At 41.8% G+C, this 12500-nt stretch overlaps 1 protein-coding gene and 1 pseudogene across 2 annotated transcripts in view; both read left to right on the top strand.

Moving 5' to 3' along the window:
- Prps2 (phosphoribosyl pyrophosphate synthetase 2) overlaps nt 1-12500 on the top strand; it is a 37906-nt gene that overhangs the window by 15279 nt on the left and 10127 nt on the right. For both annotated transcript variants that reach the window (XM_052170537.1, XM_052170538.1), the window contains exons 3-4: nt 3083-3181; nt 4565-4689. In XM_052170537.1, the coding sequence (XP_052026497.1) occupies nt 3083-3181; nt 4565-4689 (224 nt within the window). The remainder of the gene's footprint in view (nt 1-3082; nt 3182-4564; nt 4690-12500) is intronic.
- On the top strand, nt 3982-4096 carry LOC127675887 (uncharacterized; annotated as a pseudogene).

Here is a 12500-nt window from a genome sequence, read left to right on the forward strand (position 1 = left end):
GGCAAGTAAGTGATTTGCCTGCTCTAAACACCACGCTGTTCTCACCGTAGGCTCATGGTGGTTTGACTGAGTGGCCCTCTAGGCATAGATGTTTGGATGCTCGTTTCTGAAGTTGGTGGGAACTGTTTAGGGAAGATTAAGAAATGTGGCCTCGTTGGAAGAAGTGTAAAGGTTTATCACTGAAGCATCTTTGAGGTTTGAGAAATCCATGTCAGGTCAGGCCCTGTCTCTCTTTCTCTCTCTCTGGTTATGGCTGAACTATAGGCTCTCAGTACTGCTCCAGCACCACGTGTGCCTACCTGTTGTCATGCTCCTTGCCAAGACCATCATGGACTTACCCTCTGAAAGTGCTAGCCATCCCCCAAATTAAATACTTTTTTTTATAAGTTCTGTTGGAAGCCATAACATATATTGTGAGGACCTAGTGCAGACCGACTGCTTCCATCTCTCTGAGTTCACAAGATCTTTGCATAGCTAATTTAGAGGACCTTGTTCTCCTGGTGTTCTCCAACCCCCTGGCTCTTCCACGGGGGCTACCTGAGCTCTGAAGGAAGGAATTTGATGGAGATATCGCATTGAGATTTCTGCATGATGCCTGGCGGTGGGTCTCTCAATGTGCTCCCATCTACTGCAGGAGGAGGCTTCTCTGATGATGGCTGAATAAGGCTCTGATCTATGAGTATAGCAGAATATCATTAGGATCCATTTTATCACTGTGTGGGTTTTTTTTTTTTTTAGAACAGTATTGGTTTTGCTTTAGGTCCATGGGGTGTCTAGTCACACATTCTTAGTCACCCAAACAGTGTCACCATAGAAGAAAGGGATTATTTCTGGAATTCTTGGAGGTATTTACTATTGTGATATTTGAACCAGACTTTGAAAAATCAAATACATGGATGTAGCAGAGAATGTGTGAGATTGGGGCAGCTGAGTATGTGAGACAAGGCCATGGTGTTCTCTAGAGAAAGTGCACAGTCTACTATACAGGGAGAGCAATCTGCAGTTAACTACAATCAGATTAACCAGAGTACTTGCATATTAAAGCTGAAAAAAACTTTGATTCTTTCCCAAAGGCAACGTGAAATACTGTACAGGAGAGTTAAATAAAGATGAAAATATAAGTTGTGATGTCTAGTTAGTATAGGGAAGATCAAAACAATCCCCCCTTTAACAATAAGATAAACAGAGGCTGGAAAAATGGCTCAATGGTAAGGAGCACAGGGTGCTCTTATAGAGGACCTAAGTTCAGTTCCTAATCACACATGGTGGTTCACAAGCATCCATAACTCTAATTCCAAGGGCTACATTACCCTCTTCTGGCCACTGAGGGTACTGCAAGTACAGCATAAACTCACTTCTCTGGAGGCAACACTAGGTTTATCTCTCTGTTCAAGGCCAGCCTGGTCTACATAGTGAGCTCCAGTACAGCTAGGGCTACATAGCGAGACCCTGTCTCAAAACAATAACAACGACAACAACAACAACAAATAAAGAATACTTCCCTATAGTTTCACTTTTTAAAAATCTGCTGGTAATGTTAGGAATGTCTCCTCTGATTCTTTGTTTGTATGTGTGTGTAGTTATTGTAAAAATATATAAATCAATATGTTATTTGTGTTAATAACATTAACTATACTATTGATACTTGTTGATTATATTTATAAATCATGTAAAATTTTATATGTAATTTTTATTATAAGGTGATACATATTTGTCCTTTAAACAAAAGGAAATTTTGAAAGGAAATAAAGACAGTATTCAATATTAATATTTTTATATAATTTTTTCCTTTTTTAATATTTTTATTTTCTATATTCTTTGTTTACATTCCAAATGATTTCCCCTTTCCCGGATCCCCACTCCGCATATGTCCCATAAACCTTTTTCTCTCCATCCCTTCTCCAATCACCTCCCTCCTTTTTCTCTGTCCTTACATTCCTCTCCAATGCTAAATCAAGCCTTTTCAGGATCAGGACCCTCTCCATACTTCTTCATGGGAGTCATTTATTATGCAATTTGTGCCTTGGGTATTCAGGACTTCTGGGCTAATTAATATCTTATATTAATTTTTAAGATTGTATTCTCTTTGTTGTGGCTTTCATATAAGAACACAATGTTGTTAACTAGTCTCGTCTTACATATGTCTGGACTATGTCTAATGATATTTGTGCAAGATCTTTGCTTGCTGTGATGTGGAATTTTTCATTGCCTATGATTTATAACATGGAAACTGAATCTATAAAGAAGTTAGGTAGCTTTAGAAGAGGCATATGCCACAAGGGACAATGAACTAGTTTTTCTGAATGTTGACTTCTCAATTACCTATAATTGTTAATTCTTTCATTTGGCTTTTTGTTGAATCTGTAGCCATGTTAGCTTCCTCTGTCAAGGCATGGCACTTCCTCCATAACTAGACTTCTTTGGGGACTTGGATGAGCTGTTTGATGGTGTTTTGTCTTGGGAGATTTCATGTATGTCACTGTTCCCTTCTAGAGGACTCCTCTGCCAGCTTTGGTTCGCCTTGCCTTAAAAGTGATTTCTTAAACCATCTTGTTGAACCTCTTCATGTTTTCTCATTTGAATCATAGAATTGTGACATTCATTACATTTCCATAGGTTGACTTTATCCCTTTGATATTTGTATTCTGTATGTAGTGTTAAGTGCATAGCCACAGTAGGATGTAAGGCTGGAGATGCAGTTTAGTCATTAGGATGCTTGTCTGGGATACAGGAATTCCTGGATTCCAGCATTAGTACAACAGAAATTGAGCATGGTGGTAGATGCCTATAATCTTAACACTCAGCAGGTGGAGGCAGGAGGATCAGGAGGAGTTCAAGGTCAGCCTGGGCTATATGAGACCCAGGTTCAGAAACAAACAAACAATGTCAACTAATTGTGTGTGTGTGTGTGTGTGTGTGTATTAACCAAATCCAGCATATCAAATATATCTTTCGTTGTTATAACTTATAATTTCTCTTAATGGCTCCATCTATGATTTTGTTTCCTCGTGACTATCATTGTGAGAAGCATCTAACAGGTTCCATCCTTTTCTGATATTAAATCCTTGTTTCTGTTTTTCAGAGTCGTGCTCCAATTTCTGCTAAACTTGTGGCCAATATGCTGTCAGTCGCCGGGGCTGATCACATCATTACCATGGACTTGCATGCCTCTCAGATCCAGGTATGAGCATTGTGTTTGTTAACTAATTGTTAACAATTTTGAGTCTGCCCAGCTACTCTGATAGCTGTTTGTCTTTCCTGTGGATGCCACCATTCCTACCACACTTTGCCTCCAATTCATTTCAGAGGAGCAGAAATGCTTTCTTATATGCTTTGTGGTTCCATCTAAACTTCTGGAAATTCCTTAGTATGGTAGTGTGCATTGTGTGTTTGCATACATTGGATGTCCTCCTCAATGACTCCTCATCTTAAGTTTCGATGACAGGGCCTCTCACTGAACCGGACCTCATCAATTCAGGTAAGTTGGCTGACCAATGAGTCCCAAGGATCTGTGTGCCTCTGCTTCCCCAGCACTGGGGTTACAGAACTTGCAGGATATCATGCCTGTGCAGCAAGAAGTCTATGCATTCACAACACTGAGCCATCTCCCTTGTCCTACAATACACATTTTTGATTTCTTCATAACTTCCTCTCTTGTCATGAAGACGGGCCACATTTCCCAGTACCTACTTGTGATATATGATGAATGTGAAGTATTTGATTTGTGCTAAGTGCTAAAACAACAACGAAAATCCACCTGTCTTCCTGTTTGCTCTGCAGTGCTGCTCTTTCTCTCGGTACACTGAGCATAAGTATCAGAGCATGCCTAGAAAATGGACTGGACTGGAAAATGTAGTGTGACATCATTATTATTAGATTTAATTCTGTTACAATTGCCCACAGGGAGACTGTTGTATAAAGGTATCTTTTGGATCAATAGTTGAAATACTATTGAAAGATAGCAATTATTGTTTTAAAAATCTGCATCCATAAGCTAAATTCCTTTCTTCGTGGAGCCTGCTGTGCAGTGGTGTGAACAGTATCCTACTTGGGAGCGTGTGCATATGGGTTTCTCTAAGAGACCTTGGAGATGGAACTTTCTGGTGAATAGTCATGTCTCTTATCCCATCTTGTCTCCAGTGTAGGCTTCAGACAGGTATATGAATCACCGTTGGGAAGCCCCAGGGCACAATGGCCAAGGTTCACATTGGCCAGGCCATCATATGTATTATACCGACCTGCAAAGTAAGGAACATGTGATTGAGGTCCTACATGGGGTCAAGTTCAAGTTCCCTAGCTGCCAGAAGATCCACATCTTGAAAAAAATGAGATAGCACCAAGTTTAATGCACATGAATCTGAAGAGATGTTAGCTAGCGAAGAAGCAACATTTTCTCAACAAGTGTGAGACAAATATGTCTCCAATCATGGTCCCTCAGGCATGTGATAGGGCCCTGCATTCCTGAGGTTTTTCACTGTGCTGAATGGCCGACCCTGCCAATCGTGTATTCTAATAAATCTCACATTCAGGCAGAAAACTAAGTGACATTGATTTTCCTCCTTAGGGATTCTTTGATATTCCTGTGGATAATTTATATGCAGAACCTGCAGTTCTTCAGTGGATTCGGGAGAACATCACTGAATGGAGAAACTGTATTATTGTTTCTCCAGATGCTGGAGGAGCCAAAAGGTACCATACAAGTGACACCATGCACATTTCTCTCTTTACCTATTACTTTCCTGATTTCTGTATTTCTCTGTCTTAAGCAAGAAACCATGTCTTCTTCACTGGGGGAAATAATATAATAGTTAAAGAAGCTATTGCCCCACAAGCTTGAGGGCTGAAATTAGGGCTGAAGAACTTATAAAAATGCTGAATATGCTTAAAGGTCTGTCTGTGATTTTAACCTTGGAAGGCAGGGGTGGGGGAAATTCCCTGAGCTATCTAACTAGCTCAGGGTTTAATTGAGAGACACTGTGTCAATAAATAAGGTAAAAGAGCAATCAAGGCACATTCCTGACATTAACCTGGAGCCTCCACACGTATGTACATACATGTACACCACACAAAGGCACACTGACAACCTTTATAGAAAGCATGCTCTGTGTGTGTGTGTGTGTGTGTGTGTGTGTGTGTGTGTGTGTGTTGCTGGAGATAGCACTCAATGCCTCATAGATGTTAAACAAGCGCTGTATCTTTGCTCTATAGCCATGATCCCCAGGAAACTTGCTTTTAATTAAATAACATTTTATTTTGCAAATGAGCAACTGAATAATAGGTCTCAGGCTTTGCCTCCAAGACAGAATCCCATCACTGTCCCAGCATTTCACATCATTCATGAAAAAAATAAAACACACACATGCATTCTATATAATAAGAATTTTAATTAACACAGTTGACTGAGTTAGTCCTGCTAACCACAAACACTTGACTAGAATAGGCAGAATAGAACCCAATTTTTCAAAGTGTATATGGAACAACAAGAAAGGGGGGAGGTTAAAGTCTGCTTGCATTACAGATGGGGCTGGACTGTACTCTGGTGGTCTAGGGCATGTGGGTGACATGGGGAAGGGCTGGGAGCTTGGCCTGCCCCACCTATTCAAGGGCCTCCCTAAAGCATGATGCTAAAACTTAGACCCCTAGCCCATAAGCAGGGCTTTTGGCTGAGGAAGAAAGTAGACACCCATGAGAAGTCCAGCCACACGTTTGTGCCACAAGCAGGTGAATATGAGCTCTCCCTGGGGTGTCAGACTCCATGCATTAAGAAAATTAACACAAAATTAGACCAAGGCTGCAGTACAGCTATAGAGAAGGACTTCCACAGTTTGAGTTGGTAAGGGAGCAGTCACTGTACCATGTGACCTGTCAATCTGATCATGAAAACCAGCCAGCCCTGAGGGCCTAATATGCCCGGATTCATTGTGTATAGGAGAAGTAGAATGACTGGCAAATGAACACATTTATGCTGCCACAGTGGCAGCCTAAGGTTGGCACTGAGTGGCAGTGTCAACCAACTTTCTGGAGAGCTTCAAGGAGTGCATGGACCACTTGGGGACTTGGTGTTGTGAAGGCAAAAAGAATAAGATGATGTTGATCCTTCACACTGCCCACTGCAAACTGAGGCTTAAGACCCTGAGCCTTGTAGAACTTGCCAGCTGCTATCTGGGAAGACAAAACCTGGTGGAGTGGAGTTGCATTGCCAATGTAGGGACCACCAAAAGAAAGGGAAAGGTAAGAGAGATCTCTCCGCACCAGCTGAAGAGGTTTATAAATGTGAGTCAGTCATCTGAGTCCAGGGTCAAGAATGACCATCAAGCTTCAGGACAACTCAAAAGGGCAGTCGTCTTGGGTGTGGCTCAGTGGTAAAACATTGGTAGTCATGCCCACAGCCCTGCATTTTTTCTCTAGCACTACACAGACACATTTGAGTGCATACACAAACATAGTACACACACACACACACACACACACACACACACACACTTATTTTCGTGTAGGTTCTCCCCACTTGTAGATATCTTCATCTATCTGCAGCCCTAGGATCACACTTAAAGAAACTTAAAAGTGGCCAATAAAGTAGTCCCAATGCTCAGTGCATTGTCGGCCCTGGTTCTCAGAACAGTACATGTGTTGGGCTCTTAGCTGCTGTCCAACAGCCACTGGTTCCCAGCACATAAGAGCAGGTAAGTCGAGTGGGATTCTCTGACAGCTGCCGGAAGTGCCTCTGCACAGGAAGGAGACTTACATGAAAGACAGTGGCAGTTAGGTTCCCAAGCCCCCTAGGCAGGCTTGGGCTCAGAACAGTACTGTATTATCTAGCCCGAGCATGATGAGCACATGTGACCTTGGGCAAGACACGGAGGTTTTCCCATGTAATGTCTTTTTAACAATGTGAGTGACTTTGCAGAGTCATTTCTCCTGGATTTCTTCCATATCAACTTTTCAGTTGATATGGAAGCTTCCCAAAGTCGTGAGGTAGAGCATGCATTTACATCTATCAAATCTCTCCTAGGCCAAGGGGTCCAGGGTGTTAGATAACTTGGGTTATAATAACAGCAGTAGGGGGGTTTCAATATATTTTCAGATTTCTGCGATTGTCACTGTTAACCACCTCCAGGACATTTTCATCAAATTAAGAGGAAAAACTCCATACCCCTTAGCATTTGCCACCCATGTCCCCTGATCCCATCGGTTACCCTAGTGTCCCTTTAGGGGAAGACACGTAGAAATGTACTCATGTCAATTGATTATACAGCGAATGACTGTTTTATCTGGCATAAAGAAAAAAGAAAATAGAACTTTGGCCTGAGCAAGTCTAAAGAATAATAGATTCCATAGAGTTCTTTTGGCCCTTTCCCTTTTCCTATCTCTGGCTACAGCCAAGAATATCATTCATGCTTTCAGCAAAAACATTGAAGTAGAGGCTAGTGAGATGGTCCAGTAACTAAAGTTGCCTGCACCCAAGACTGGTAACCTGAGTTTGATAACTGGGAGCCTCATAGGAGAAAACCTATTTCTTCACTTTATTCTGACTGCCGTGTGCACGCATACACACACACACACACACACACACACTAATAAAAAATTAAAGCAAATTGAAAGATAGTAGAAAAGGTAACTCAGCTTCATTAAGTACTGTTGTTCTTTCCAGTGTTAGGATAGTGTTCAACATATATCCCCTGGTTTCATAGACACAGATGGTAATGTGTTACCATGGTTTGAATGTGGAACATTTCCCCAGCCTCCTTTGCCTGCACACTTGGGTCACAGCTGTGTTGAGGGTTTTAGAACCTTGGAGTAGAGAGTTACCAGAAGAAGAGGGTCATTGTGGGCTGTAGTTTATAGCCCAGATCAGCTTCTGCTTGCTTCTCTGCTTCCTGTTCCTCTAAGATGTGGCAAATAGGAGCCACCTGCTCCTGCTACAAAGAAGCTGCCTACTACCAGCCATTTCCTACCCTGATGGGCTTTATCTCCTCAAATCAGGAGCCAAAGTTAAACCTCTCCTCGTTGAGTCATTGTTTGTCAGGTGTTTGGTCACACCAGTAAAAATAACATAGATGCTGTACACAATTCTCCACAGAGGTTTTTAAAAAATTAACTTGCTATATTTTACAACTAATCCCATAGTTATCTAACATTTTCTTGATAATTTTTCAAGGGAGGGGAGATTTATTTTGCCTTGTGATTGACGTATAGCCTATCATGACCAGGAAGGCATGGCATCAGGAGCCTGAAGCAACTAGTTGCATTGCATTCTTGGTCAGAAAACACACAAGTGCTGGGTCTTAGTGCTCCTTTGTTTTATTTAGTGCAAGAACCCATTTCATGGAATAGTGCCACATGTATTCACGGTTACTTGGTTGTTTTTATAACTGTGTAATAGTCTGTGTGTGTGTGTCTGTGCATGTATGTCGTCATCCCCATGCTACTCTTTCATAGACATTGTTGTGTGTGTAATCTAGAATTCCTTTTGCATACTTGTCTAAATGAGATACATCCCTAAAAGTAGAACTGCTAACCCAAAGGAAAGGCACAGACCATTTAAGTTTTTGTGGACGGAGCCCAATGTGGGTCTTTCAGAAAAGATATTCTAGATAGTGTTAGGCAGTATGGCTGCCAGAGTCTTGGTACCCACACTTGCTTACATAGTGTATTATCAGTTTCAGTTGGCATATGAGGCAAGTAACTTATGGTATATCTTCCTATCCTATGGATTCTGGATTCTGATCGTTATGAGTGAGGTCGGGCTTTCTTTTCTTTTCTTTTCTTTTCTTTTCTTTTCTTTTCTTTTCTTTTTTTTTTTTTCCGAGACAGGGTTTCTCTGTGTAGCCCTGGCTGTCCTGGAACTCACTCTGTAGACCAGGCTGGCCTCGAACTCAGAAATCCGCCTGCATCTGCCTCCCCAGAGTGCTGGGATTACAGGTGTGCACCGCCGCCACCACCACCACCACCTGGCAGTCAGTGTCTTAGCTGGAAATTTATCTGTGGATTGGCAAAGGTAGGATATTACCCTTTAATGAGTATCTCAGGTATTTCCCCAGTTTTTTAAACTGCCTCTCACTTTTATATTCTTATTCCCTGAAGGACTTTGAAAACCATCTTACACTTAGATTTTGGCTTCTAGGCCTATGATGCACTTGCCTTTCCCTTAAATTTTTTTCTCGCTTATGATTTTGGATATTTTCAAAGGTCTCTTTTTTCTCTTTTAATGTTCTGATTTTTCTTGCATTTGGCATTTATTGGGAAATAAAAAGTAAAATAAAAATCCAACTCCCACCTATCCTCCACCAGCTATCTAGTCATTCAAGAACTATTGAATTATCCATCCTTTCTCTATTGGTTTAAAACAACATCTATTAAATACTAAGTTCTTCTATCTCTTGCAAACTCCCACTATTAAAAGTCACAGAAGAGGACTTGGGAGATATTCAGTGGATAAGTGTTCTTTCTGCTCAAGTGTAAGGCCCTGACTTTAAATTCCTAGCACCTGTTTACAAAGCTAGCATGGCTGCATACCCTGTAACCTTAGCACTGTGACCAGTATGAGCAGAATGATCAGTGGGGCCTTTTGGTTGACAGCCTAGCCCCAGGTCAGTGAGAAACCCTGCTTCAAAGTATGAGGTAGGAACTGATAGAGCAAGAAATTTGATGGATAGCTCTAGCCTCTGGGCATGTGTGTGTGTGTGTCTCTCTCTCTCTCTCTGACTCTGTGTGTGTGTGTGTGTGTGTGTGTGTGTGTAGAGAGACAGAGAGAGACTAACTAGAACAGAGTAAGTAGGTGACCCAAGTTTAAAATGTTCTTCTGTTAAAAACTCTTCAGAACGGTCTTATCTAACTATTCCTGTTCCCAGTGCTGGGAAAGACAGGCTCCTTAGGGATCCATAGCACGTACAGGGATTTGTGTCACTTCTTTTCTCTTTACCTTGTCTGCTATAGTTTCTTGTCACCGTCATATATTGCAATAGGTTATTCTCCCACTGACTGTCCTGCTGGGGCAGCCTGGCAAGTAGTGAAATACCTGTTTATCTGGACTATCAAGACAGTTTTAGAGAAAGCTTGGAGGGCAAATCTTTCCAAGTAAAGCTTTGTCTTGCCACAGGAGGTCACTCTTGAGTAGTCTTTGAAGCTTAATTGAGTTGATGAGGAACATCGACCAATAAGAAAATAGTAAATTATATATATATATATATATATATATATATATTCACACACACACACATACATACATACATATATAGTAAATACAGTGTAAGGGTTGTGGAAAGTAGTTGAAACTGGATGCTTAATCTATAACCTTTTTTCTTATTATAGGCTCTTTGAACATGTGCTATCAAAAATTTAAAACTTGGAAGGAAGATGAATTTAATACTTTATAAGATTAGAGACACAAGCAGGAATGATTTAGTGTACTTGATGTCCCGAGAATTCACATACAGATGGCCTAGCAGAACACATGCCTTCCAAGGGTTATTTATCCTCTGACCTCCACAGACAGAATGTCCTGTGCATGCATGCACTCACACCCATACTACTTTTTTTGTTTTGTTTTGTTTTGTTTTGTTTTGTTTTGTTTTGAGTCAGGGTTCCTCTGTGTAGCCCTGGCTGTCCTGGAACTCACTCTGTAGACCAGGCTGGCCTCAAACTCAGAAATCCGCCTGCCTCTGCCTCCTAAGTGCTGGGATTACAGGCGTGTGCCACCACGCCCGGCCCCCACACCCTTACTACTAACAAGTACATTTGAACAATGTATATATGGAGAGATAGCTCAGAAAGTAAGCTGCTTGCTGTAGAAGTGTGTTGCCCTGATTTTTACATTGGTGCCCGATAGAAAAAGCACCGATAGAAAAGCTAGGTGTGGCAGTGTGTATCTCTTAACACTAGTGAGGCAGACACAGACAGATCCCAAGGGCTTGCTGGCCAGCCAGCCAGTCTAGCCACAACAGTGATCTTGGGGTTCTGTGAGAGGCCTGGCTCCAAGGATAAGGTGGAAAGTGATGGAGGAAGACATCGAACACCAAGCTTTGGCCTCCACACATACAGGCACCAATCAATCATAATTTTTATTCTAGCTCTTTCCACCTACGATTTCAATGTGATTTGTTGTATTAACCTCTCTTACTAGGGACACATCGAGTCTCCATTGTGTATGTGGAATTAGTTCCATGCAGCTTTCTCAGGAAATGATAATATTATAGCAACCCAGGGGGCTTGGGTCAGGAATCTTTCCCTGTGGTTAATGCTGCATGAACCAGCAAGTAACTGACATGCCTGGAACTCCACCCAGATCAGGTGTCTATGGGCCTCAGTGCCAAGAGCCACAGAGCTCATTTCTTCCCCTGGCCTCTCTGCCTTTCTGCTTGCAGTGGGATTCTAAGGCCACACCTGGACTTAGAGCTTCAGCCACAAACTGTAGTGTCTCCCACTGCTGTGCTATGGACAAGGGACCCTTCCTGTTTCTTATCACATGAATAAATACACGTTATTTCGTATCTACATTTTACATAATCTGCCCAAGCATCTTTTCTTGAAGAAAAGAAAAGCTGTCTCATGTTCTGAGAGCCCACCTTTCCTTAATTGGAGTTTAAAAGGCTGATCATGAAATTGGCATGTGCATAGTATATACTTGAGAATGATTATGGGGCAAAAAATTGACCTGCCTTCAAATTATAGGCTTCTTCTTTCAATCAACTGTTTAAGTAAGGAAACTTAGGAGATGGACAGTGTTAGAAAGGAGAGTTGTCTGCTGCTATGACTACGGTTTGGATTCGTACTGTGGTTTTATTGAATTGAATTTTCAGCTTGTATAGTTTGCCTAGCTATATCTTCATGCTGCCTTTACTGTGAAAGTGCAATTTTAGTAGCTATAAATTCATAGCCTGACTCCAGGGTGGATGCTGAAAATTTCTGCCATTCCTTTCTAGGTAATCTATCTTTACCTCTTTTAAGACATCGTATCTTCTGTAGTTTTATTGTGCTTGCTTAGGAGATTTCATTTATTGGGTTTATTGCTCCGAGGATTAGAGTCTTTCAGTAAATCTAAAAAATTCTCAGGTATTGTTTCCTTGGAGTAAGTGTGTGTGTGTGTGTGTGTGTGTGTGTGTGTGTGTGTGTGAGAGAGAGAGAGAGAGAGAGAGAGAGAGAGAGAGAGAGAGAGAGAGAGATTCTCTCCAGAGGTCAACCTTGGGTGTCACTCTTCAGCAGATGTCTGCCTGTGTATTCTGACACAGGCTTTGTAACTGCCACCTAGAGTTCCCAGTTAGCTAGTCTGCCTTTCCCACTACCCCAGGAATCTTACCTCTCCCAGAACTGGGATAATTGACACACACCAGTTCACCCAGCTTTTAGTTAGATGCTGGGGCTCAAACTCAGGTCTTTGTGCCATGCATGGCAAACACTTTACCAGCTAAGCCATCTCCCAGCCTCTTTGCCTCTTGACCGAGGACAGCTGGCTACTCTGGCCTCTTTGCAGTCTTGTTCTTCCTGACTTTGAGCTCATTTTG

The sequence above is a fragment of the Apodemus sylvaticus genome, chromosome X (genome assembly GCF_947179515.1).
Source record: "Apodemus sylvaticus chromosome X, mApoSyl1.1, whole genome shotgun sequence".
Taxonomy (NCBI): domain Eukaryota; kingdom Metazoa; phylum Chordata; class Mammalia; order Rodentia; family Muridae; genus Apodemus; species Apodemus sylvaticus.